Source organism: Perognathus longimembris, chromosome 1, assembly GCF_023159225.1.
Source record: "Perognathus longimembris pacificus isolate PPM17 chromosome 1, ASM2315922v1, whole genome shotgun sequence".
NCBI classification, from domain to species: domain Eukaryota; kingdom Metazoa; phylum Chordata; class Mammalia; order Rodentia; family Heteromyidae; genus Perognathus; species Perognathus longimembris.
The window spans coordinates 36,297,909-36,325,354 of NC_063161.1; the positions used below are offsets into that span (position 1 = coordinate 36,297,909).

A 27,446-nucleotide genomic window follows, 5' to 3' on the forward strand; every position below is an offset into this window, starting at 1 on the left:
GCAGGCACTCTTGCCACTAGGCTATATCCCCAGCCCTGTCTACCACTTTTTAACACCATCCTAACAATACATGTTTTTCATCATTCTAGGTTACTTAGGAAAAATTTTTTAAAAATCCTTGTGTGCTGGATGGGCCCTCTTCACACAAGCACAGCCAAAATGAAGTTGACTTTAAGAGACTGAAACTGATCAAGCCAACAGTTAAGACTAATACTTTGGTACTACAATAACTTTTCTTCTTCCACTTTAATGAAGCCCAGTTAGAAGTTAGGCACTTAAACTAGTATGTATCTACATTGTAATTACTCACCAAGGGCAACCCCAGAAAAGTGAATCAGTTTGTCTTCTCCAATCATGACTTCTTCAATAAGTTTACAACTTCCAAGCTTCACTAGTTCTGGGTGATCAAAGGTAGATGCAATTTCACCACCTATGAACATTAAGTATTAAATGCATAACAGGCTTAAAATTTGTTTCATAATATGCAATAACACATTTTTAAAATCCATTGCTTAACATGTGCCAGGCCCACTAAGTATTTCATACAAAATTGTAAAATCATTCTAACAACCCTATAAGAGACAAGGCTCCATTGTTAGCTCATTTACATACTGTTAAAGAAAATGCAAATGGTTATAGGTACTTATCTGAAGTTATATAACCAGTACAAATTGAAGCTGAAATTCACATCTCAGTAGTCTGGGCTTTGGCAGGTCTGTACAAACACTGCATAGTACTACTCCTCCAAAAGCTATTGAACTGAGACTTAAAAACATTTACCTTTATGTTTTAATTTAAACCAAGATTTTCTTCTGAATATAATCTAGAAAAACAGGTTAAGATAGTCTCATTATTCTGGAACTCACAATCCTCCTGCCTCCCATAGGTATGAGCTACCACACCAGCTACAAGACCAGAGTTATATGATACAATTTCCTAACCCCAACATGAAAAACTGGTGGCTAATGTGTGTAACTTGCTACTCAGAAGGCTGGGCACTGAAGCATTTGGTATCTAGTTCTCACAACAGCTGAAATGTGAGAAAGCCCAAGCTAGGACAAAAAGGGGGGAAATATTGAGATTTTCCCAGTGCAAACTTACTGAGGTTATCAAAATCATCTGTTACATCCAAAATGAATCTTTTTTTTTTTTTTTTTTTGGCCAGTCCTGGGCCTTGGACTCAGGGCCTGAGCACTGTCCCTGGCTTCTTCCCGCTCAAGGCTAGCACTCTGCCACTTGAGCCACAGCGCCGCTTCTGGCCGTTTTCTGTATATGTGGTGCTGGGGAATCGAACCTAGGGCCTCGTGTATCCGAGGCAGGCACTCTTGCCACTAGGCCATATCCCCAGCCCCCCAAAATGAATCTTTAAGTCAGAGGAAAACTATACTTCTCAAGTTATTAAAAATGACTCATGAAATAATTCTGATAAGACCATATCAAATATCCAAATGTTATTAACGCTTCAATTTTTTTCCCCAATACTTATGGCATTTCTACTCTAAATACAAGTCCTAGTGACCCCTCATCTCAAAACTCAGGTCTTAATTCTCATTCTTAAGGTTCCATACCAACTTCCCAGCTTACTCATTTTTTCAATAAAATTCAGATGATAAAGACTGCTAAATTTAGCTTTGTAAGGGCCAGAGATTACACAAAAACATTATAACAAAACACAGACATTTCTAATTTGTAAATAATTATTTGACAAAATTGGGAGTATGACATTCATACCTCTACTGAAGGATACTGTTAATGTTTAAACATTAACATTGACAAGCACAGGTCATCTGTAATCCTAGCTTCCTGGGCCTAGAGGGCTGTGGTTCAATGCCAGCCCCAGCAGAAAAATTTCCAAGAACCCTTTTCAAACCATAAGCTGGGCAAGCTAGTAAGTTCCTGTCACCCAGCTTTATATGAGGCTGAGACTGGGAGCATCACCGCCATAGGCCAGCCCTACGTGGAAAAGTCCTCAAGATTCCATCTCAATGGAAAAACTTGGCATGGTTGTGTATATCTACCACCCCAGACTTGATAGGAAGCCAAAAATATGTGGATCGAGGGCCAGATGAATGCCTGGGCAAGAATCAAGACTCTATCTCAAAAATAACCATTGTAAAGGTGTTGGAGGCATGGGTCAGTGAGCACCTGCCTAAGCTAAGTGGGAGAAGACCAAATTAAAAACCCTAATACTGCTAAAACAAACAAATGAAAGTAAGTAAAAGCCCCAAATCTTAAACCTTTGAGTGTCCAACATGATGCAAGTGGAAAATTGCACACCAAACCTAACGTGTCATATTCAAAAAGCAAGTCCACTAAAAATATTGTCAAATACCTTCGAACTGTGTTTAGAGTATACATTAAGTTTAAGTGAATTTAAGGGAGGTTTACCACTTGGGTCCAATTCTCAAGTTATCCTATATCTACTATTTACACTGTAATTACTCAAAAAGAAAAGGAAAGAACAGAAAAGAAAAATCCAAACACTTCTGGATTTGAAGCATTTCTGATAAGAGACAATCTGAAGAATAAGTAACTGCTAGGTGCCAGTGCCTCATATATGTAATCCTAGCTACTCAGGAGGCTGATACCGGAGGACTGAGGTTCAAAGCCAGCCCAGGCAGGAAAGTATGTGAAACTCTTTATCTTCCAATAAAGTGCCCTCCAAAAGCCAGAAGTTAAGCTATAGCTCAAGTGGTAGAGAATTAGCCTTGAGCCTAGGCAAAAAGTTACAGTCTATCTCAACAAAAAATCTGGATGGTTTGGCATGTGCCTGTCATTCTATGTGGGAAGCCTAAGTAGGAGAGATGCAGTTCAGGGTGATGTGGCAAAACAAAACAAAACACAAGATCCTACCTGAAAACCAAAGCAAAAAAGTGCCGGAGACAAAGCTCAAGTAGATGAGGGTCTGCCTGGCAAGTGCAAGGCCCCCAAGTCCAAATCTCCTTAAAATAACTAACTTTAAAAGTGTCTAAAAATATACATCAGTTATCAGAATAACTGTTTGTAAATGCTAAACTCTTTAGAAAATTCTTTGTATTCTCAATAATAGCATAGAGCAGTGCTCAATAAACCCAAGAATGACTTGTGTTAGAATGCCTTTTTTCATACCTGTGACAAGAGCAAGGCGCTCCACACCTGCAAAATCTGCATGCTCAATAGCCATAACACCAGCAGCACCAAAGAGTTGTTCAGGATAATTATAAATTAACTGCCTGCAAATAAAATACATGTAACCATATGCTCAAAGCAAACCAAGACTCCACGTCTAATAAGATATATTAGATTCAGAATAAGACCCTGAGTTCAATTCTCTTTATTGCCAAAAACGTAAAATTATGGGCCTGTCACTAAATCTTTAAAAATCACTAATTAAATGCATACAACTCAAGGTACTTAATTTTCATAGGAAAAAAGATTTTTTACATTACAAATATTGTTAGCACAAGCAAACAGACCTGTTAATAAAGCAATTTATGCCATGTTTTAGAATACGTTCAACTTTCTCCTTCATTTTTTCCTTTTCTGCATGTTCTATTTCTGCTACCTTTGCCGTAGAATCAACTCTTACCCGGGAACCAAAAATCTAAGTCAGAAAAATAAATACAAAACAGATTTCAATATTCTTAAAATAAGTTTTATACCATACTTTGACATTTTTATAAACTTATTTATGTAATCAGGGGTGTATGTGTGCATATATGTATACATATATACATAATATAGAATACATATATATACATAATTATGTTTATACATATATATACTCTAAACTTCTTAGTACGATTGATTCCTAAATTTATAGCAACTAGCAAATAGAATTCCTAAGTGTACTTATATACCTTTATCTTGTCAGTATCCATTCCAGTATTTGCAATAAGAATTTTGGCATTTTCAATTCGCTTTGGTTGATTTACTCCAATTTTTTTATCCAACAGAAAGCCTATAATAAATGTTAAGCATAGCATTAAATTCTTCAAGACTGTTAATACATCTTATAACCTTATGTGCTCTATCAAATTACTAATTCAAAGTATGTACTTAAATTCAATTTGTCAAGTCTTCAGAGTCTATAAATCATTCCATCAGAGCAATAGTCACAAAAATTATCTCGTGTATTTAAAGTATGTAAGAGAAACTATTACAGCATAGTACAAATAGCTGAATTACACAAAGTACCTTGAAACTTCTTGTTTCAGAGCTATACTACTGAACTGGGTGTATGGATTAGTATGTAAAAACATTAGGTTAAGCCCACTTTATTAGCTTAAAACTGACCCAAGGGTAAATAAGCTATGAAGACTCAGACACAAAATACTGGTTAAAATGACTATTTGAAGAATTATTATTTAAAGAATTGAGGATGGTGTTAAAATGGAAACACAATGGAGCCAAACTGCAAATGGTTTTATGGTAGAGCAGTCCAGAGATTGAGAAAATACTAGAACACCAAGATAAAACAAATCACATTATCATTATAATAAATGGGTTAAAATGAATTAAGAATGGTTGCAATATAATTTGTCCTTTAAAAAAGGCAGAAAACACAAGTTTTCAGACTCTGTAGGTTTCACTAGTCTCTATTAACTAGAAGCATTCCCTCAGTAGCCCTCAGATGCTGACACAGTTTCCTATGTTTGACAAACACATACCTTCATCCAAATAGGAGTCAGCCAGACTCCCTCCCAGCTTCTTGATGACATGAATTGCCTCCAGATTACCAGAACCTTTTAGTCTGAGAACAGCTTCTACAGCTAATTTAGTAAAGTGGTCCTTGTGATGAGTAAGAAGTTTTGAGGATAATGTCGTTGCTGCAATATTCATTAAATCTTGCCGGAATTTCATTTCATCAGAACTAAATAAAACAATGTTGTTATGATACTTATCTGAATATATCACCTCTACCCCTCAAATTTGTAGCTAGCTATTCCTAACCAATAGGTCTCTAAAAGTCACATTCCAAAAAAATTAAACCTCACTAGTAATGAAACAAAAGGACAATCTTTCCCATCAAACTGGGAGGAGGCAGAGGAGACAAGCAGACAAGACTATCAAATACTGTCAAGAATAAAGGGTAACAAGCAATATCACACAGTTTTAAGTGTTTTCATTTTTCCTGGATGTCTACTTGTTAATATATATCACACCACACTTTGAGAAATCATTCTTGGATAACAAATCTGTCACAACATAAAGCTAAAAATCATCGAAAACATCAATCTCTTCTAAGAACAGGTAAGTTATACTCAAATATTTGGGCTGGGAATGTGGTTTAGTGGTAGAGTGACTGCCTAGCATGCATGAAACCCTGGGTTCGATTCCTCAGTACCATATAAACAGAAAAAGCCAGAAGTGGCACTGTGGCTCAAGTGGTAGAGTGCTAGCCTTGAGCAAAAGAAGCTCAGGGACAGTGCCCAGGCCCTGAGTTCAAGACCCCCCCAAAAAAAGAAAAAAGAAAAGTTAGACTCAAATATAACTCCTTCAAAATTAATGTTGCAGGCTATCAATACCCAGAAACGTACTTGTTACTAAGCTAATTAACAGAGGCTCAACAAATGAAGGCTGGCAGTGCATGCCTGTGGCGCAGCACTCTGGAGATAGAAGGATCATGAATTAGAGGTCAGTCTGGGCTAAGGAGATCACCTCAAAACATGGACAAACCTTCTATACAATGATATTATTTATTTTGTTAGCATGTTTACTTTGATCACTTATTTAACAATGGAAATGCAAAATTTCACTTCAGTGGCTATCCCTGAAGGGTGATAGGAGATCTGAAGCAAGATAAACTTGTGTATGCTTCTGTGCTCTCTAGATTGAATTTTCAGGGTTTTCTAGGTTGCATTTTCAAAACAGCAGTATTTTGTTATACCAACCCATGATCAACTGCAGAGCTCAACAGAGCCTCTCTCGCAGCCTTTGTGGCTTCTCTCCAGCCTGCAATGATAGTCTGTGGATGAATCTTTTTTGCAATTAAAGTCTCTGCTTCCTATTAACAAAGACATACAAATAAAAATCATGAAGATTTGTTTACTTCTGATACACAAAACTGTATTAGCAAAAAAAGTGGGTTTACTTACCCGTAGTAATTCTGCTGCTAAAACAGTAACAGAAGTGGTGCCATCACCAACTTCATCATCTTGAACTCTTGACATATCTAGAAGAATAAATGCATTAAATAGATGCAGTAACTCAATTATTCCCCTATAGTTCACTAAATACACACACACACACACAACCAACCTAATCCCCATTCACCAATGTTCCTCACTTGACAAATATTGGCTAATTTTTTTTATCTGAAATAAATCTAAACACTATGGCATAAACATACAGTTGGCAAAGTTCATGTGTTCGAAATGTAATTCCCAATCAATCTCTTTCTCTCACCCGTTTGATGGCATCTATCAGGTAAGACATAGCAAAAAGGCCCCCAACAAACATCAACCTCCCAGTCCCCAAAACTCTGAGCCAAATAAACTACGTCATAAATTATCTAGTCTGTGTTCTGTTATAGCAGCACAAAACAGACTAAGAAAACCACTACAAATGACAGGCAGCTTCTCAAAGTTGTAATTTACTCATGACAACCAACTAAAAAATGACAGGTATCAATTAAAATACAATTAATTACCCAACACAGAAGAACCTAAGTTACTTAAAAATGTTAATTATCTTCAGACTCACCAACTAAAACTTTAGCTGCTGGATTGTCAACACCAATGTTTTTTAGAATAGTGGCACCATCATTGGTTACCATAAGAGAGGCATCTCGTCCACTGCTTAAAAGAATTTTGTCCTGAAAGGAACATACTGGTTTAAGATTTAAGTATATCTTGAAGAACAAATTTAAGTATATCTTGAAGAACAAATGGGTCAGAATAGAGCTGGTAAGTACTCTATGGCTATTTGACCATCGAATGTTTTTAATGCATACATCCCACAAGCAAATATTGGTGTCTACTTCTAGAAACACCAGAAGCACAGAGCTGCCAACTAGGTTTGTTTCAGTAGTGTGATGGAGAAAATTATGGAAACAAATTACCTATCCATAAAATTATATAATCAAGACAGTACTGTTCAACAGTAAATCTAGAGGCAGCACATCCACTTACACTGAAAAGAATTTAAGAGCGAACCACACAATAAGTAACACAAAAAGATATCCAGGCAAATGGTTAACATTTGTTTGCCAATGGGAAGGGTGATGTGACTGGGGATGGTGATACAGGACTTAACTTTTCACCAAGAAAAACATTCACCTTATGTGAAAAGTTATTAACTATTTTCTACCAAAGATTTTTAAAACTAATAGTAAAACTTTGTGACCATGCCCCCCCCCACAGAAAAAAATACACACAAAAATTACCAGTTTTTCTTACCATGCCCTTGGGTCCCAAAGTGCTCTTTACCAAGTCCCCAATGGCGATGGCACCGATAAAAGAAGACTGGAAGGAAAATAAAAAAACATGACTTAGCCAGGGGCCTAGCAGAACACAGGAGGCGGAGATCTGAGGATCACAGTTCAAACCCAGCCAGGGCAGGAAAAGTCTGTGGGGCTCTTGTCTCCAATTAACCACCAGAAAACCGGAAGGGACGCTGTGGCTCAAAGTAGTAGAACACTAGTCTTGAGCAAAAGAGCCCAGGGACAGCACCCAAGCCCTGAGTTCATGCCCCACGACCAAAACAAAAAGGACCACCAAGATTTTATAGAGGTGAAAAAAAGTACAATTTTATATAAGAATGGGGGATAACAGGCTTACCAAACGAGCTGTCTCTGCCCTCTCTTCATCAGCTCCAGCCTTGAAGATGTTAACAGGTGCAAGGGAAAGGGATGCCTAAAAAGATCAAGAAATACTCTGAATAACAATCCTTCTTAACACATATGCTCAGATACTTTCCACTACACTTACAAGTAGAAAATTTACAACAGTGTAATTTCAGACAAACGAGGAGTCCCATCATTGGAACAGATTATTATTTATTTTAATAGAAAGGAAGGAGATTGACTTCCAGGAGGCCACCAGAAATAAAAATCACACACTGGAGGCTGGCTATGCTCAAGATAAGGTTAAATTAAGGACGATGCAGAAAGACCGCCCGTCGCTCCCCCTGACCCCAGCCCCGCGACCGCCAGGCCGGTGGCCCACCATCTTCCACACTCGGGCGGCTCCGACCCCGCCCTCCACGCTCCGCCCCGAAGGGAAGGCGGGGCTGGTCAGACACTAGAAATTTCTCCGCTTTTTGGGAGGCCCGGACCGCTGGCTTTGAGGAACGCCTAAGCAGTTGAGGCTGAGTCCGAAAGAAGCGCTGGCCTTGCGCAGCCCACTCTTCCTCCAGGCCCGCATATTAGGGCTCCGCCCGCCAGGCCGGCGCCAGGCCTCATGCAGCGGCCTGCGCCATGTGCGGCGGGCTCAGGGGACCGGCATAGGGAGTCTGCGACCTGGAGATCACACGGGAGACCAGCGAGACGGCTGGGCCCGGGGGCGGGGGCGACAGGACCCTCCGGTCCTGTCGGGGGGGGAAGTGGGGAGGCTCACCATGGTTCCCGAAGAGATCGGCGCACAACCTAATCCCTCACAGCTCACGCCCGGAAGGCTGCAGGGGCAAAAGAGGAAGCCGGAAATGACGACGCACGCTCGATTGCAGGAGGCGGGCCGCTCCAGCCCGCCACTGCCGGCGGAGATACCATTTTGATCCAGGGGCCTGTGGGCCGGAAGTGCATCTCTTTACACTGGAGAGGGCGGGGCCTCAGCTCGAGCTCCACCCCAGCAGCGGAAACCGCTCTGGGAGAGGGAGGGATGCTGCGGAGCCTACTTAGTGTAGAACGCGCGAACAAAGAGACTTGGCGCCGCTGGGGTTGCCATAGCAACGGAGTGACCGCTCCTACCTTCTTCTTTTTAAAAATTCAATCTTATAAAAAAAAATAAAAGCAAGCACGTCACTCATTGGGATCTTGAGGATTTTTTTCTGCCTGGCTCTCTTTGATTCCTATTCTCCAAATCTCAAGCCTTCCTTCCGTCTTCAAAATTGTGATTTTTTTTTTTTTTTTTTTTTTTACATCTAACACGTTTTCTGTTCTTTGCAAAAGAGAAAATTCTCTTCTAACACTGCAGATCCAAAATGGCATTTGGGAAGTGAGAAACCAAGGTAACTAATAGAGGATACTGGGACGGGCGGGGGGGGGGGGGGCAAAGCCGTTTGGGGTTTGGTTTTGTTGTTGTTTTTAACTGTCAATTACCCGAAGATATCCCATCCTTTGGGGGGCAGGCAAAACTGACACTGAAAAATCAATGTTCCCCTCTTTCCCTGATAGGCTTTAGAGGTAAATGAATATACAGGCGTTTGGATAGAGACAGGTTCTGCCATCTTGCCTATGACAGGACTCGAGAATTTGTCCTTTCTCCATTACAACCTTCCCCCCAAACACCCGCTTCAAGATAGGGTCTAACTACATATAGCCCAGGCTGGCTTAGAACTTGACATCTCAATCTCCTGAGCGTTGGGAAGTTACAGCTTCGAATTACAGGCAGGCACCATCACACAAGACTCTCCACTGCAGTTTTTGATTATTCTTCCTTCTCTACCTCTCTTTCTTTGATGCTTCTCCAGAATTAATCAGTTTCTAGAACCAGGCTGCATGGGTTTGAATTTCAAGTTTTTAAAAATATATAGTAGTTTTGTGCTGTTAAGTAAATTTCATAAACTCTTCGAACCAATTCATGGAAAGTTGTTTCAGAGTGACCAATTATCTGAATTTATCAAATTTACCAAAAACATATCCCATAGGTCTATCACTTATATAGCAATTTGCATTAGGTGAGTTTCAGGGCCTAACGTAGTGGTGAGCAGTGGGAGTCCATGTTCCAGTAGACTCTCCTTTCTCATTACCCCTCCTCTTTGCTTCTAGGTTATTATTTCTATTAAGGGGTCTTTGTGACCCTTGATACACTTTTCTCCTTGTATTAATTAGTTTGGGGTCAGATGGCTTTTTTTTTTTTTTTCGCCAGTCTTGGGCCTTGGACTCGGGGCCTGAGCACTGTCCCTGGCTCTTTTTGCTCAAGGCTAGCACTCTGCCAACTTGAGCCACAGCGCCACTTCTGGCCATTTTCTGTATATGTGGTGCTGGGGAATTGAACCCAGGGCCTCATGTATATGAGGCAAGCACTCTTGCCACTAGGCCATATTCCCAGCCCCAGATGGCTTTTTGGTCAGTTTCCAGTTATATCTGGTCAGTTTCCAGTTATATCACCTCTGTACTTCAATTTCCTATGTAAACTGGAGACACTGTCTAACAGAACTGTAAGTCAAAGAGGGAATTGCTTAGAACAGTGCCAGGACTACAGTTAACTTTTAATTTAGGCTGTCATTCCAATAAGCTTTTTAAAACTCTGTGGCTTAGGGCTGGGTGCACCTGGGATGATATGGAAAGCATTGCAACATAACTTTGATACTAGAGGTGATTTGGGGAAAAAGGATGGGGTTATGGCTGTGAAATAATTAACAGCTAAACTGGAATTATGGGTTGGGTCTTCAAGACCCAACAATTACTGGGGCATGGAAGCTAGAAGTCAATCAAGATCCATTCAGGTTTTTACTGTTTTGGGCCATAGTGAAAATGTTGGAAAACTTATTATTTAGGTATCAAACCCAGTTCTGACAACCTTATGGTAAAGGGTATCAGTGAGGATACTTGAATTTTAGAAATTAAAGTCAGAGGGGCTGGGGATATGGCCTAGTGGCAAGAGTGCTTGCCCCGTATACATGAGGCCCTGGTTTGAATTCCCCAGCACCACATATATAGAAAATGGCCAAAAGTGGCGCTGTGACTCAAGTGGCAGAGTGCTAACCTTGAGCAAAAGGAAGCCAGGGACAGTGCTCAGGCCCTGAGTCCAAGTCCCAGGACTGGCCAAAAAAAAAAATTAAAGTCAGAATCATCATTAACGTAAGATGTCTGTGAAAGTGCTTGGTAATTGTTAAATCAGTACAAAATTCCAGTTTCTAGTAAAAGAATTTACTAGTAGTCAATCAACACAACGCTGTTTTGGTTTTTTCTTGGCCAATCCTGGGGCTTGGACTCAGGGCCTGAGCACTGTCCCTGGCTTCTTCTTGCTCAAGGCTAGCATTCTGCCACTTGAGCCACAGCGCACTTCTGGCCATTTTCTGTATATGTGGTGCTGGGGAATCGAACCCAGGGCCTCATGTATACGGGGCAAGCACTCTTGCCACTAGGCCATATCCCCAGCCCCAACACAGCACTGTTGTAGCTGCTATTGTTGTTAGTGCTTACAGCTACCTTCTAGATCCAGTTGTTTTCAATTGAGTTGGAATGGCTCTCTAGTGATGGTGGTAGTGGTGGTGGAAGAGAAACGTTCAAAAATATGTGGACCCTGAGGCTATAAAAATGATTAGGGATATGGTAAAGTGCTCACCTCGTATACATGAAGCCCTGGGTTCAATTCCTCAGTACCACATATATAGAAAAAGCCAAAAGTGGGGCTAAGGATATGGCCTAGTGGCAAGAGTGCTTGCCTCGTATACATAAGGCCCTGGGTTCGATTCCCCAGCACCACATATACAGAAAATGGCCGGAAGTGGTGCTGTGGCTCAAGTGCTAGCCTTGAGCAAAAAGAAGCCAGGGGCAATGCTCAGGCCCTGAGTTCAAGCCCCAGGACTGGCAAAAAAAAAACAAATCAAAACTAAGAATGATTAAGAAACACATTGGAAGAGACCAGGAATCCTAGATCTCCTGTCCTGATGAATTTTCCATGTTCCACACAAGTTTTAATGACATGCTGAACCTGCTCATAATGTAGCCTAGAATGTCAATTTATTATATAGATGACTTTTTTCAGTCTGTTGTGAGCTTTAACTCAGGTCCTGGGCACTGTCCCCAAGCCGCTTTGTGCTCAAGGTTCTACCACTTGAGCCACAGCACCACTTCCAGTTTTAGAGTGGTTCATTGGAGATAAGAGTCTCATGGGAACTTTTCTGCCTGGGCTGGCTTTGAATCACCATCCTCAAATCTCAGCCTCCTGAGTAGTTACGATTATAGGCGTGAGCCACCAGCGCCTGTCTTCAGACCTTTTTTTATTGATTAAATTTTGTTGACAAGATGTTGTGCAAAAGGGGTACAGTTACATAATAGGGCAGTGAGTACATATCTTGTGATATCCTACACTCTCGTTTTTCTTTCCCTTCCCTAGATCAGGTAGGCATATATGCAATACCCAGTGTACCAGAATCATATACCATAGCCATGTGGCGTACGCCAAAGGAAATTCACCTACAACTTTAAATATAACGTCAACAATAGTTTGCTTATCCTTGTCTTATATGATCATATGTACATAGCTGTTGAGCTATTGTGATCCACTGATAGGTCTATTTTAGATCTTTTTATGTTTAGTAAGTTGTTTGGTTTTAGATACATAATGTAAGGTCACTGACCCAAACCTATGGAAATACCATTTGACAATAAGTTTTTTGTTTCGCAGACCTGGTCTCTACTGCCCCCCGACCCCCAACAGTCATATATCAAGGAGATCATGCCCCTTTGTTCTGTGTTCTAGACTTGTCTCGCTCAACATTATTTGTTCAAGTTCTGACCATTTCCCTGCAAATACCAATATTTTATCATTTCTAATCGCTATGTAGTATTCTATTGTGTATAGGTACCACATTTTTTGGATCCATTCATCTGTAGAGGGGCATCTGGGTTGTTTCCATATTTTGGCTATTGTGAATTGTGTGATAAACATGGATGTGCAGATGTCTTTTTGATATCCTGAGACCAGTTGTTCAGGATAGATGCCTAGGAGTGGTATGGCTGGGTCATAGGGTAGGTCTATGCTGAGCTTTTTGAGGAACCCCCATACTGTTCTCCATGGTTGTACTAATTTGCACTCCCACCAACAGTGGAGAAGGGTTCCTCTTTTCCCACACCCCCTCCAGCATTTGTTGGTCCCTGAGTTCAGAGTATAGGCCATTCTAACTGGAGTGAGGTGGTATCTCAGGGTTGTTTTTATTTGCATTTCTTTTGCTGCCAGGGATGTTGAACATTGCCTCATATGTTTCTTTGCCATTTTTATCTCTTCTCCTCTGAAGTCTCTCTTTAGCTCCTTTGCCCATTTAATAGTTGGTTTACTGGGTTTGGAGGGGTTAGTGTTTTGAGTTCTCCTAGATGATGGATATTAGGCCTTAGTTGCTGTGCTGGTGAAGATCCTTTCCCATATGGTTGGCTGTCTTTCTAATTTGGTGGCTAAGTCTTTAGCTGTGCAGAAACTTTTTAATTTGTAGTAGTCCCATTTGCCGAGTCTCTTCCCCTATCTGTTGTGCCCCTGGGACTATATTCAGGAAGTTCCTTCCTGTGCCTATAAGTTCTAGCATCTTTCCTACTCTGTCCTTCAGTAGTTTCAAGGATTCAGGTCTGATGTTGAGGTCCTTAATCCATTTTGAGTTGATCTTGGTGCATGGTGATAGGCTAGGGTCTACTTTGAGTTTTCAGCATATGGCTGCCCAGTTTTCCCAGCACCAGTAGTTGAAGAGGCTATGTTTTTTCCATTGTGTGTCTTTAGCTCCTTTGTTGAGTATCAGCAGACTGTAAGGATGCGGCTTTATTTCTGGGTCTTTTATTCCATTGGTCTTCAGTAGACCATTTTTTAAAAAAATGACAACTTCCTTGCTTTTTCTAAGGTATACATACTAATATTATTCTAAAAGTATCAGAGAGAAGTTACCTCACAATGTATATAATGTCTATAATGCTTAATGTATATGTCTATAAGGCTTAATTCTCTGAGGTGAAAAGGTATTACCCCTACTAGAAGGGCTGGTTCAACTATAAACTCTTTTGAGAACAAAGTCTGTTATCTTGACAACTAGAAGTTTTGCTCATGCTCATTTGTTAGTAAGAATGTGTGGATAGTTAATGGTCTCAAAAGAGCTTCAAAGGAAAACCACATAATCCAAGCAAGTTTGTAAAGTCTGGAAAGAATGCCCTGGTTTTCCAAAATACCATTTCTGCTACCATATCATAACCAATTCAAGTGTTTTCATAAGGTCTGGGATGTAGTAAGCACTCAATGGTTTAAAAAGTCTATCTTGGAGCCACCTCAATTACATTCGGCAATCTCATTCATTCAATAACTAAAATCAAGTTGGAATGTCAGAGCTGAGAACCACTAGAATGATAAAATTGAGAAAGTATGTCAAATAAACTGAAGTCCACCTGAAAATGGAAGCAGTGACATAAAACTAAGGAAGATAAAACTTTCAATGTAAAGTTTCAGACACTATATGAAACAGAAATACAGTAAAGCTTTAAATAGGTATCCAACCAAACTTTTATTGCAATCTACTTTTGGCAATAAAGGGAAAGTGACCATAAAAACTTTGATTAGGTTTTATTCAACAAAGCAGTTTTTTCATGAATGCTTAAAGTCAATGTATAGTCAGCTCAGTTTCCAGTATCAAGTTGAGTACCTCATCATAGATATTTATGCCAGAATGACAACAGTAAGGCATTGCAAGATGCTACATCATCTAAGATTAAACCATATTTTACATATTATCTTTAGGACAGTAAAGTATACTAATACTCTACAATAAATAAAGATTTAAAAATGTGTTGCTTAGCCCTTGTTGAACAAAATTCAATTATTAGCTTATTCTTTAAGTACTCCAGTTAATAAAGGTTTGTACTTCAAGAACTCTTAACTTTTCCAAAGATAAAAAAATTAGTTATATTTTTATGACAAAAATTAAGCTTAAAAGCACATTCACACTTGTCCTCAAAAACTTGTTTATGTCATATACAACTTCTGCCTGACAACATGGCTTTTATATGGCAAGAAGTCACATGTTGAACACAACTGGGGGTAAACCTCCCATCCCCACGTCCTCCAGAAAGCCACACTTGGCCTAGTGTAAAAGTTTTATTTTATTGCCATGCTACAAAATGTATGAAGTTGGCACTGGTAGGAAGAAATGAAGAACAAAAGGTGGAGAAGGACAGAGGGCAAAAACGATGCTGTTACATATACAACAAGGCTTTATTTTCATTAACAGTGGTTAAGTTCTTGCCAGAATTAAGGTTGTGAACCAAATTTAAGATGCTGATATGGAACAGCATTAAAACACAATTTATGCATAGTACAGTATCACTTCTATGGAATGTTTATAAAAGCAACCATTGGGGGCAAAATTCCTATTTCATATACAATTTGGCAATGGTAATACCACTGTTAAGACAATTTTTATGAAAGAAAAATTAAAAATCTAATTAGCTACCTTTATACAAAGTTGCTATATTTATGCCTTTATGTAGGAAAAAACATTTATAATGCAAATTAGGACATACAAGAATCTTACAATATTATACAATTAGATGAAAATAAAATGTAACATAAAATTTGTCTTTTATAAAATGTGTGTTTTGCATTTACTAATGCAACTGTGGCACACTGGTGACTACTGTACTATTAATACTAGTCTGTTGCATACTATAATTGTTCAATTGCCAGAGAATTACAGTTCTAGTGATGCTATGAAAGAATCGTGTTCTACCCCAAAATATGAGGAAGCAGGGATGGGGAACCAGGATGTAAAGAACAAGAAAAAAGGGGCTGGGAATGTGGCTTAGTGGTAGAGTGCTTGCCTAGCATGCATGCAGCCCTGGGTTAGATTCCTCAGTACCACACAAACAGAAAAGGCCGGAAGTGGTACTGTGGCTCAAGTGGTAGAGTGCTAACCTTGAGCAAAAAAGAAGGAAGCCAGAGACAGTGCTCAGGCCCTGAGTTCAAGCCCCAAGACTGGCAAAACAAACAAACAAACAAAAAGAACAACAACAAAAAACAGGAAAAAAGAGAGGGTGCTGGTTTGGGCAGAGTACACTGTGGGATGTCATAAAATATCTGTTAGTATTACAAGCCAAAACATTTTCTATACATTCTGTAATTTCGTACCAATGCCTTTATTAACATTTGGCAAACATCAAGGGGAAGGTAATAGTACCATATACCTCACACATCAAATATGAATGAGATGCCAATATATCAGTTACTTCTGAATGATGTCGCTGATGGTATGTCTGTTTTGAGAATATACATATATATATTTATACACACACTACACATTGCACAAAACATTTGGGCATTCTGAGTTAAAAGAACAGTACAGAGGGAACTGAGAAGTATTTTTAGCTTGCTAAAACCTTACTTTTAGGTAAATACATGGTGGCACATAATTGGAAAATTATGAAAACATAAGGCCCCTGTCCCATTTTTAACAGAACATTATTGAGGTACATTTTTATATTCTGTGCCACAGATTTCGGGGGAGTGGTTAGAAGATAAACACCAGCTTGACTAATTTTTATTACATTGTACTGGGATGGGGGGGGGGTCAACATTAATATAAGAACAAACCTTGCTTGGCAAATTTTCTAATGTCCCAAATGTGATCATTTCTGGATGTACTGGGAAGTGAAAAGCTTTTTGCTGAGTCTTCAAAGAGTAAAGTGCGTATCTCATCACTCCACAGCAACAGTAATAAAAGGAACTATTTGCCAATCTTCCTGGAGGGAGGGAAGGCACCATATTTTCACTTTTTAAAGGAAGATGAAACTGGGAAATAAAACACTCAGGAAAAACATACATAATATCCACTTCAAACTCTGGCCTGGGATAAATGTTATGATCTATATGGATAAAAGAGGAATGTATTTATTTGGGGGAAAATATGAATATGATTATTATTTCCAAAACCCAAAGTGGGGTAAAATGGTCTAACAACAGAACTGATTATTTAAAATTAGGCTTGCCTCAGATTTTCTGAGAAATTAGGACACATTATTTACCAATAAAATATCTCACTCTGAAATGTACCTAGTAATAGGTACATTCTTTCTGGACAGAGTTTAATGCCCACACAAAGAACAAGTGGTATTCTAAATGACTTTATTAAATTAGAACAAAGGTGATTTCCAGAAGACTAGAAATTAACACCAGCTGTATATTTCCTCTTAATAATCTATAGTACCCTAAAATCAAATTCTTAGCAGATAAATTGGTCCCATTTTTATTTTTAAACCACAAAGTATTTAATACATAAACTACACTGATTATAATTAGTTACCTAAAAAATATAAAAACTAGAATCTGGAGGAAAAAGTGAAAAGGACTGAGGGAAAGAATAAAGTATACAACCTCCCAAATGAATAAACAGATCAGCCCTTTCATTTGGAGATTAATATTCTGCCTTGAATTCTTATTACAAAGATAACCATGTGCATTGAGTCCATCAATACTCTTTCCACATTACAAAAACCATTACAGAAATTTGGCACAATTAGCAATCTACTCAGAAGAAAGGATAAATGGAACAATATATTAAACATTGAAATTGCAAACTGCATCAGGAAACTGAACATCTACGCCACTGCTCTTTTTAAGAGAACAGCCAACACTTTAGAAAGCACCAAGTTGGGGAGGGTGTGAAAATTCTGCTATGCTAATAAACCAATGGCACTGAAAATGATCAAGACACTTGCAATAATTTACTTTTTATAATGGTCCCACTCTTCTGTTCTGCTAATCCATTCACTGGTCCTAGGACTAGGTTATTTACTGAATAAATTCAATATTCTATGACATTTCACATTAACCTCAATTGCATCCGGTGGATCCAGATCATAATGTCAATGTTTCTCATATTTAGAAAAAACTGAAATATTTTGCAAAGTTACCTAACCTTCTTCCTAGTGTTAGAATTTGGAACATTCTTGATTTTTCCAAAAATTTAACATCTGAACTGTCATTAGTTTACACAAACTTCAGTGCATTTCAGACCCTAAATTATGACACAGTCTCAGTACTACAAGACTTCTACTGTACCTGCTATGCTGGTAACAATTTAACATTTCACTGAAATCAGAAGATAATCCAAGATCCAGTCATAAGAGAAAGGAGAGCAGAGCCAAAGAACACTGGAGTGGGCAGAGTATGACTACAGCCGTGATGCTGAGGAAATCCCTGCTAAAGTGCTGGGGGAGTGCCCACAGAAAAAACAGTACCTTTAGGGAACTTTGCATGTTAAAAGTATCGTTTTGTTTGGTTTTCTCAGCTACTAAACAGATCACCTATGGACACAAGTGAAATTTAACATTGAGAGAATGTTTTATCAACTTGAAAAGTAAACAGCATATAAATAAATACTGGACAAGGGCAACCCTGTTATTTAACAGTAAGTTCCAAATGAACCTTCAAAACCATAATTGGACAAAAATGCAAACTAACAATGAACATATAATCCAATTTTAAACTATATACAAACTTAAACATCTTAAGTCAAAAAAGTCATTAAGTATCAAAATAAGATAACCCAAACACCAAAGAAAAAAACTAAAGGTAAATGGGAATCTATGGCACAAATGCCTCCAGAAAACAATTTGTTGTCAATAAACTATAGGACAGAAATGTCAAGATATCATGGTTTCAATTTTCCAATGTTTTTGGGTAAAGTGACCTGAGACTGATTCCTATTGTAATTCTGAGTAACATATCTACACATGCCCTTCAAATGACATAATGAGATGAGTAAACAAAATCTTGTCTCGCCTGCATGCCCGCCTGGTGGCCGGCCTAACCACCTGCCTTTCAACATGCCAGTAGCAAACCATCTTCATGACATGGGACTCTTTCTAATAACACTGAAGGCTAAGGAGCTGACTGGTATAAAAAGGTATATTTTTTTGTTTCCTTTACATGTGTTTTGGCTCAAGTCAAAAAGCCTTTAATAATGAAATAAAGGATTCCTCGTGTTACATGCTGGAGACCCCATACTGCAAAGAATGAATCTACAAATATTACTTTCAAAGCCTAAAGTTATCTGTTAGCAATATACATTACCAAGAGGCTTTAAAAAGGTTTGAAATCCTAACCATGACGTAGACATGAAAGGTATGTGTAAGTCTAGGATATTGAATAAAAGTCAACCAGCATGTCATTCACTTCAACTCTCATGTTAAATAGGCACTGTGAAAATGGAAATGCTGCTATACAATAATGAGTAGTAATAATGAACTTAGTGTTAAGGAGTACCTGCTCTACATTAATTCCCTTTAATTATAGATGTTCATGAAATATTCAGAAAATTTTTTGTAAGTCTATAAAAGGAGTGTAGAAATGAAAATGAAGCACTTGCATCTTCATCTTTCAAACTTCACAAAGGTGCAAACAACATGATGCTTTCCAGGCTCACATAGGCAGATCAGTACTATTATGTCTAGTTTTCCTAGATGTACCATCATCTCGTGGAAGGGCTTTCTGCAAATTTGACATGGCAGCAGTTCTCTCGATGTCTATCACAGCATACAGCTCTGTGCGCCTGGTAGGTGTTTGTGGAAGGGGAGTGGTAGGTGTTTTTGGAGTCTGAGGGTTGTCAGAGTCACTGCCACCTTCCAAATCAACCTGTATGTAATTCAGCTGCCTGTGTTCTAAACTCGGGCGTCTGATATCAAAGTTAAAGACTGTTGGTGTACAGTCCCGACGCCGTGAATAGTCTATTTTGTGAGCACTTGCCGGCACGGATACATTCTCTGTATTTACATAGTTATGCATTGGGTCTAGATTATTATGGTAGCCATTTAGAGATGGGGTCTTTGGTCCTAAAGTGTCATCTTCATCTCTACTTAGCTTGCGAGCTTCCCAAACAGGAGGCAAGGATGGTAAATTTTCATAGTTTAATAATGCAGTTCTTCTCTGAGCTGAGTTGTTGATATTCTGGGTATCTGAAGTACTGGTGGATGTCAGACGACCTCTCCTGACCCCTGAGGCACTAGGAATAGATAGCCCATTTATATTTTCATATACCAGTTTGTTAACAGAGGGTGTGTCTCTTCGTTCATCACTGTCATAGCCAGTGTCCCATTCGGTACTGTTTGCAGCACTTCCACTAACTTGATCTCTTCCAAGCTGCTCCAGTTTCTCTTTTTCCATTAATTGCTTCTGAACAGGGGTTGGTCCTAAAACAAATTTGACTCCTTCAGGTTCAAGGAGAATTTGAGGGTCTCTGTCTTCAATATTACTTGGTTCTTCTTTTGGTGTGTTGCTTTCAGCATTAGAAACCCTGGACTCCAATGGGACATGCACACTTGCACGATTTTTCCGCTCTTCTTGCACACCTGTAGTGTTAACATAGGTATGTACCTAAAATGAAACAAAATGAATCAGAACTTGTTTTAAAAACAAAATTAGCATGACCACATGGAGTTAACTTTATTTTATTTTATGCTTTTTGGATTTTTGAGATAGTGTATCACTGCCCAGGTTGCTCTCACTCATGATCTACCTGCCTGCCCCTCCGAAGTGTTAGGATTTCGGGGACATCACCACTCCCAGCTTCTGTCAGTTCGTTTTATAAACTCTTCCTCCCCCTTCCTGAGCTGGTATGAACTCAGGGTTTCTAGCTCTTAGTTGGCTTTTTCACTTAAGGTTAGCACTCATCACTTTAGTCACATTGTCACTTCTGACTTTCTGTTGGTTAAGTAAATGTAAGAGTCACAGAATTTCCAGGCTGACTTTGAACTGCAATTCTCAGATCTCAGCCTCTTGAGTAGTTAGGATTACAGGCATATGCCATCAATACCCAGCTTTACTTTCTTCTTAAACTTTACTTGAAAATATTTGCACTTGTTTTACAACCCAAGAAAAGGGGGAATGGGAAAAACTAATGTAAAAATGTCTTCCTAATTTGGTTTAAAAAAACCAACAACTTTCAAGTAATAATTGTTGGAACATGAACAACATTCTGAAAACAAAAACAAAATTAAGAATGAAATTATCTCTTCAATTCTAGAAATTTTCATCAGTGCATTGAAACATGATTGAGAATAAGAAATATGCACTGAAAAGACCAATTTTTATCATTTACTGATGATCTCACTGTATGAACCAAAAAACCCTGTTTAAGAGTTCTGAGAAGGGCAGGGGATATGGCCTAGTGGCAAGAGTGCTTGCCTCGTATACATGAGACCCTGGGTTCAATTCCCCAGCACCACATATACAGAAAATGGCCACAAGTGGCGCTGTGGCTGAAGTGGAAGAGTGCTAGCCTTGAGCAAAGAGAAGCCAGGGACAGTGCTCAGGCCCTGAGTCCAAGCCCCAGGACTGACCAAAAAAAAAATAAGAGTTCTGAGAAGCATATAGATATAAATGCCACATAACGAGGTTAGAAGACTGGTAGTTTGGAGAGAAAAAAATAAGTGTTTGGAAATATATACATAAAATTGTACTGACTCAAGTATACGCCAGAAAATGCATGCTATTTCCTTAATTGCCCAACACAAAAGTAATTTACAGTGAGTTAAAAAATCAAACTGAGGGCTGGGGATATGGCCTAGTGGCAAGAGTGCCTGCCTCATATACATGAGGCCCTGGGTTCGATTTCCCAGCACCACATATACAGAAAATGGCCAGAAGTGGCACTGTGGCTCAAGTGGCAGAGTGCTAGCCTTGAGCAAAAAAAAAGAAGTCAGGGACAGTGCTCAGGCCCTGAGTCCAAGCCCCAGGACTGGCCAAAAAAAAAAAAAAAAATCAAACTGAATTAAATCTTCAAGTATTAAAACAGTACTACTCTAACTCCATACAATTATTATTATTTTTTTTTTACAAGGTGACAAAAAGACAGTTTTATTGGGGAAGTAAAAAGTGAACAAAAAGTGAACCGACCGGCCTTGGTCGCAGCCCGGACTCGGGAGCCGAAACTGCTGACCACGTGTGCAGGATCAGGGCCCAGACTCGGGAGCTGGGACCGACTGCACTTGTGCAGCCCAGACTCGGGAGCTGGGACCGCCTCTATCCATACAATTATTATTCCTGTAATTTATACAGAAACACATGCGTACTTGTTCCTCAGCCACAAGCAAAGGATGTGTAGATTCTTCACCAACTGAAGGTAAGCGAGCACTTCCCACAGAAGGATGTCTGCTTGAAGGATGGGATGAAGCATCTCCAAACGAGGGATATCTGGGGTATCCATTAGGTAAGTTCTGAGCAGCAAAACCTGGAGCTGAGTTTTTGTTTATTGGTTTAAAAGGAAGACGGGATACAGAAATAGGGAAGAGAAAACCAAAATTAATAAGACCCTAATTTGCACTGAAGATAAAAAAAAATGACAATATGGGAATATGGCCTAATGGTAAGAGAGTGCTTGCCTCAAATACATGAAACCCTGGGTTTGATTCCTCAGCACCACATATATAGAAAAAGCCTGAAGTGGCGCTGTGGTTCAAGAGGTAGAGTACTAGCCTTGAGCAAAAAGAAGCCAGGGACAGTGCTCAGGACCAGAGTTTAAGCCCCAGGACTAGCAAAAAAAAAAAGAAAGAAAAGAAAGAAAGACAGACAAACATTGGCAAAACATACAGAAATTAGTGTACAACAACAGTCTCAACCACATTTCATTCATTCATACATTGTTGAAAATTAAACAGGGCCTTAAACATGTGAGGCAAGCACTTTATCACTGAGCTACATTCCCAGTCCTTCACTCATACTCTAGATAATATGGGGTACTCATATTAAAAATACTTAAAATACAACTATAATCGACTGTTTTTTCAAAAAGTTATACTTCTATTAACCAATGGTGAATTGTATTATTATAAATATCCACAAACTATATAGCATATGTATGTTGTTCTTCCAAATATGAGAGAGAAACTGGCTACTTACTTGTAGGTGTTCGAGGTGTTCTAGGGACTTCCAATTCTGTCTGATGATTATTCCTTTCTACAACTGGCTCTTCTACCACATTTATACTGTTATTTTGCATAATCTCTTGCAACATGTTAAATAATTCTTCTGCACGGGCACATTTAAAGGCAAAAATTCCTACAAATAGAAACCAAATGGAAAAAATGGCAACCATACCCTTATAAAAGCTAGAAGAACACATGTCAAAGAACAAAACTGTCAAGTTGTTATGTGCCAACAGCCAGAAAGGCCTTTTAAATAAATTTCTGGTAAATGATACTTCTTGCTTCAAATATAACTACAAAATTTAACCACATAATTTCCATTTGTCTAAGGAAAAGGTCCCCAAACAAATGAAACTAAACAAGATTTGCACAATTATTCTAATCTGCTTTTAATAGCAGGAGGACCCCAACTCACAACTAAGAAGGCCATCATTTACCACTGAACAGGCCCATACGAGGGGTTATATAATTATTATCTTGCTTATTGTTATAATTCTGTAAGACAGATATTACTGTTTGTTTTTTGTGAAGCTCAAGGCCATGCAAGTTAGTATGTAACAAAAAGCAAACAAAATAGTGTTTTATTTGACTCCAATGTTTAGGTTCAATGTAATGATACCAGTAATTTATTGAAAATCCTGAAGTTTAACACAAGCCAAAATGTCTGCCATAGACAATATGCTTAATAAATGAATACTGTACAGAGTTTATTTTCTCTTTTCTTACAACCTGTCTCCTTGAGGAATTTTCTTTCAGGGGAAAAAAAGATGTTAATTTTAACACTGCATGTAGGATAACTGACAGAACAATATTTCAAATGGTATTTGGAGATAATAAAGGCTTTACTTACCTTGTCCAGTTTGACACCTCCGCCCACTTTCAAAAGAGAAAAGATTTGAGTCATAGCCATAGCGGCGCAGGCAGAGGTAGTGCCATTTTACTGAGTCACGCTTGCGGGTGTATAAAATCAGTTCTGTATCTGTAAGTTCCATTATGCCAGAACCTAACTCATTCCCATCATCATCTACATTAATAACCTTAAAAAAAGAAGATGGAAATAATTTCATCAATTTGTCAGGAAAATGCAGATACAATTTAGTTCAGTCAGCCATTTATTTACTCATTTGTTAGTATAATAGCTAGTTTATATCTAAAAAAACAATCTAAAAGGAATTTGTACATTGGAGAAGCAAGATATATAAGCAAAGTCAACATCACAAAATGGTGTACATGGACTGGGAATATGGCCTAGTGGTAAAGTGCTTGCCTTGTATACATGAAGCCCTGGGTTCATGAGCCCTGTGGCTCAGCTCCACAGATATAGAAAAAGCCAGAAGTAGCGCTGTGGCTCAAGTGGTAGAGTATTAGCCTTGAGCAAAAAGAAACCAGGGACAGTGCTCAGGCCCTGAGTTCAAGCCCCAGGACTGGCAAAAGACAAAACAAAACAAAACAAAAATGATGTACAATAACTTCACATATAAATGCAATGGAGGATGCAGAAGACAGAAATTAGGGGCATAATTAATTTAATTTTGGAAGGAAATCAAGAGGGAAAATCTGGTACTCAAGATGTAGGATACAATATGAAGATGTGATATTAAAATAGAACAAAGAAGGTACATTTTAAAAAGACAAAATTAAGAATGGCACATGTTCATGTTAAGGAAAGGACTTACATTGCTAAGCTTCAGAAAAATGCTAAAGACAAAGAATAACAGATAAAATCTATGGAGAAGTTATTATTCCCCTGGAGCAGGGCAAAGTGCTTTGCATTTTTTCCCCCATATAATTCTCTTAAATCCTAGAATTCAGGTTTCCACTATACAAAAATGGAATAGATTTAGTGCTAATGTAACCTGCCCAAGGTCACGAAGCTGTGAGATAACAGGTTTATGGGTTTATGTGATCTGGAGGCTATGACTTACAGCACACTGAAGTCACATCAGGAGACACTAAATTGCTAAGGGTGTGTTTTGCCTATTTTAACAAACAGGTTTATCGGTAAAGGAAGATTAATTTGGTGACGACCAAAATGAAGGATTACAGGCTGACTGAAAGTAGAGTACAGTTAGGAAATGAAGCCACGCATGACAGTACAAGTCTGTAATACCAGCACTTGAGACTGAGGCCAGCCTGGGCTATACATAGCATGTTCCAGACCATCCTGGAGTATACAGTGAGACACTGTCTCAAAAACAAAAACAACAAAGTATTTATTATTAGAAAATTATTTAGGCATGTATGACGATAATTGCTGAAAAGTAGTCCTATGAACTGGATCTTAAGTGTTTCCCAAAGGCCTAAGTGCTGGGAGGTGATAGAATCTTTAATCCAGACTGGTGGTAAGTATTCTCATTATTGGGGTGTTTTTTCAAAAGGGTACAGAGGGATCCCAGCCACTTCCTCTTCTGGTCCTGGCCATAAAGGGTACACCTTTATTTCCCTCTCCATACATTTCCACAAGGTGTGCTATCTTGCCACAGATCCCAAATAATGGAAATAATGGACCATAAACTGAAATCTTCAAAACTAGGTACCAAATAAACCTTTTCTCAATATTAAGTCGATTTATCTCAGGCATTTGTTGTAGTAACAGAAAGCTAATGGGTGACGAGGAAACTGAAAAGGTACTAGAATACTTGGACACGAAGGACCAAACAAAATATAAAGAAGATTTTACTTTTTGTCTTCCCAACACTTCATGTGTTGGAGGCTTAGTCATAAATGTGGCAGTGCTGGGATGGTGGGACCTTTAAGGGGTGGGACATAATGGGAGGTACTTAGGTCACTAGGCCATGCAGTCACTCTTCAGATCATTAACTAAGAGGATTAATCATTCTTGTGTATGCTGCCACCACTGAGATATTATCTACTATGAAATGATGCAGTGAAATGCCGTTTGGACTTTACCTTTTAAGCTTCTAAAAGTATGAGTTAAGTAAACCTCTTTTCTTTATAAATACTCAGCCTCAAGTATCTCATTATAGTCACAGAAAATAGACTATAGTTCCATACTGTAAGGAACAAATGTCATCATTTATTCAAGTAAAGAAAGGCAAAGTGAAGAAAGAGAGGGGGAGATAAAAAGGTCTAATGGTGAAAGGAAGGAGGTAAGCTATATTAACTGAAGCATAAGGAATTCATCCACCTACACAATGAGATACATAGCTCATTTGGTTTTACTGACCTTAAATTTGTTCCGATGGCTATCCGGGACAGTATCTTTATCTGGACAGCTACAACAGCTACCCATGGCTTCTTCAGAAGACCATGTGAGCACTACATGAAAAGTAATTTGAAGAAAATTACTAGATGTAGGATAGAAAAAGTGTAAAACAGAAAAAGATACTACAAATCATCTAATACAACCATAATATTTTGATACAGAAAAGTAATAAATGGCTTAAGCTAGATTCATACAACTAATTGATCAATTTCTCTTAGTGATAACAATAAATATTGCAAAGCAGATGTCACAATAATCTCAAATTTCCAGTTTAATTATATAAAGATAGGCCTAAAGTTACCTTTAAAATAAATCAACTTACAATCTCATGTATACTATCTAAATAATTATGATTGTTTAAGAGTTAATCTAAGCATTAATGTGTTATGCTTTATTAAGAATGTCCTGGACTTCCTTAAAAAATAATACCAAAGGGCTGGGGATATAGCCTAGTGGCAAGAGTGCCTGCCTCGGATACATGAGGCCCTAGGTTCGATTCCCCAGCACCACATATACAGAAAACGGCCAGAAGCGGCGCTGTGGCTCAAGTGGCAGAGTGCTAGCCTTGAGCGGGAAGAAGCCAGGGACAGTGCTCAGGCCCTGAGTCCAAGGCCCAGGACTGGCCAAAAAAAAAAAAAATAAATAAAATAAAATAATACCAAAAGGATGCCAGACTTCTGGTTTAGCAGATAGTTGGGGTTTTGTTACTCATTGTTATGTGCCTCATGAGACAAAAGCTGATTAGTAAATAACACAACTTCAAATTCAGAACAGTACATTAATTAGAATAAGCCCAACTCAGATTTCAAGAAGTAATGTAACACAGAATATGGGCAGACCTGATATACCATGTCTAATTAAACCTTCTTTTTTTTTTTTGACAAGGGGTAGGAGGTGGGTGGGTCCTGGGGCTTGAACTCAGGGCATGCTTTTTCTCTCAAAGTGTGTGCTCTACTACTTGGGCCACATCTCCACTTCTGGCTTTTTGGTGGATGACTGGAGTTCAGAGTCTCAGACTTTCCTGCGTGGGCTGGCTTTGAACTACAATCCTCCGATCTCAGCCTTCTAAGCAGCTAGGATTACAGGTGTGAGCTACTAGCACCTGGCCAAAGCATTACTTCTAACTAGGAAAAGAATTTGAACAAATGTGATCCTTAATGCGTGGGAGGGAAGAAGCACAGGAATTACATAACATAAATCTGGTTAGAATGTAAAATTTGGAACCAGGGGCCTGTAATCAGCCCGTACTCAAAGGCTGAGATCTGAAGATCCAGGTTCAAAGCCAGCCCAGGCAAGAAAGTTCATAAAACTCTCATCTCCAATTAACTACCAAAAAGTTGGAAGTAGGACTGTGACTCAAGTAGAACATCAGCCTTGAGCAAATTGAGCAAAAAAGCTAAAGGCCATTGCCCAGGCCCTAAGTTCAAGACCCAGGACTGACATACACATGCACAAGAAAAGGTAAAA

The 27,446-nt window shown here is 38.8% G+C and overlaps 2 protein-coding genes across 3 annotated transcripts in view; both read right to left on the bottom strand.

Moving 5' to 3' along the window:
- The window catches only part of Cct2 (chaperonin containing TCP1 subunit 2), a 13,395-nt gene extending 4,760 nt beyond the window's left edge, over window positions 1-8,635 (bottom strand). Inside the window, exons 1-11 of the mRNA XM_048359761.1 lie at window positions 8,538-8,635; window positions 7,761-7,835; window positions 7,380-7,445; window positions 6,685-6,796; window positions 6,078-6,154; window positions 5,874-5,986; window positions 4,650-4,852; window positions 3,840-3,940; window positions 3,456-3,583; window positions 3,109-3,212; window positions 311-430 (exon numbers count right to left, since the gene is read on the bottom strand). Coding sequence (XP_048215718.1) covers window positions 311-430; window positions 3,109-3,212; window positions 3,456-3,583; window positions 3,840-3,940; window positions 4,650-4,852; window positions 5,874-5,986; window positions 6,078-6,154; window positions 6,685-6,796; window positions 7,380-7,445; window positions 7,761-7,835; window positions 8,538-8,540 — 1,102 coding nt within the window. The 5' untranslated portion in view covers window positions 8,541-8,635. The remainder of the gene's footprint in view (window positions 1-310; window positions 431-3,108; window positions 3,213-3,455; window positions 3,584-3,839; window positions 3,941-4,649; window positions 4,853-5,873; window positions 5,987-6,077; window positions 6,155-6,684; window positions 6,797-7,379; window positions 7,446-7,760; window positions 7,836-8,537) is intronic.
- Window positions 8,636-15,839: 7,204 nt separating this feature from the next.
- Frs2 (fibroblast growth factor receptor substrate 2) overlaps window positions 15,840-27,446 on the bottom strand; it is an 80,222-nt gene continuing 68,615 nt past the window's right edge. For both annotated transcript variants that reach the window (XM_048359773.1, XM_048359782.1), the window contains 5 exons: window positions 25,941-26,032; window positions 23,604-23,790; window positions 22,728-22,886; window positions 21,902-22,065; window positions 15,840-20,204 (listed from right to left, as the gene is read on the bottom strand). In XM_048359773.1, the coding sequence (XP_048215730.1) occupies window positions 19,254-20,204; window positions 21,902-22,065; window positions 22,728-22,886; window positions 23,604-23,790; window positions 25,941-26,032 (1,553 nt within the window). In that variant the 3' untranslated portion in view covers window positions 15,840-19,253. The remainder of the gene's footprint in view (window positions 20,205-21,901; window positions 22,066-22,727; window positions 22,887-23,603; window positions 23,791-25,940; window positions 26,033-27,446) is intronic.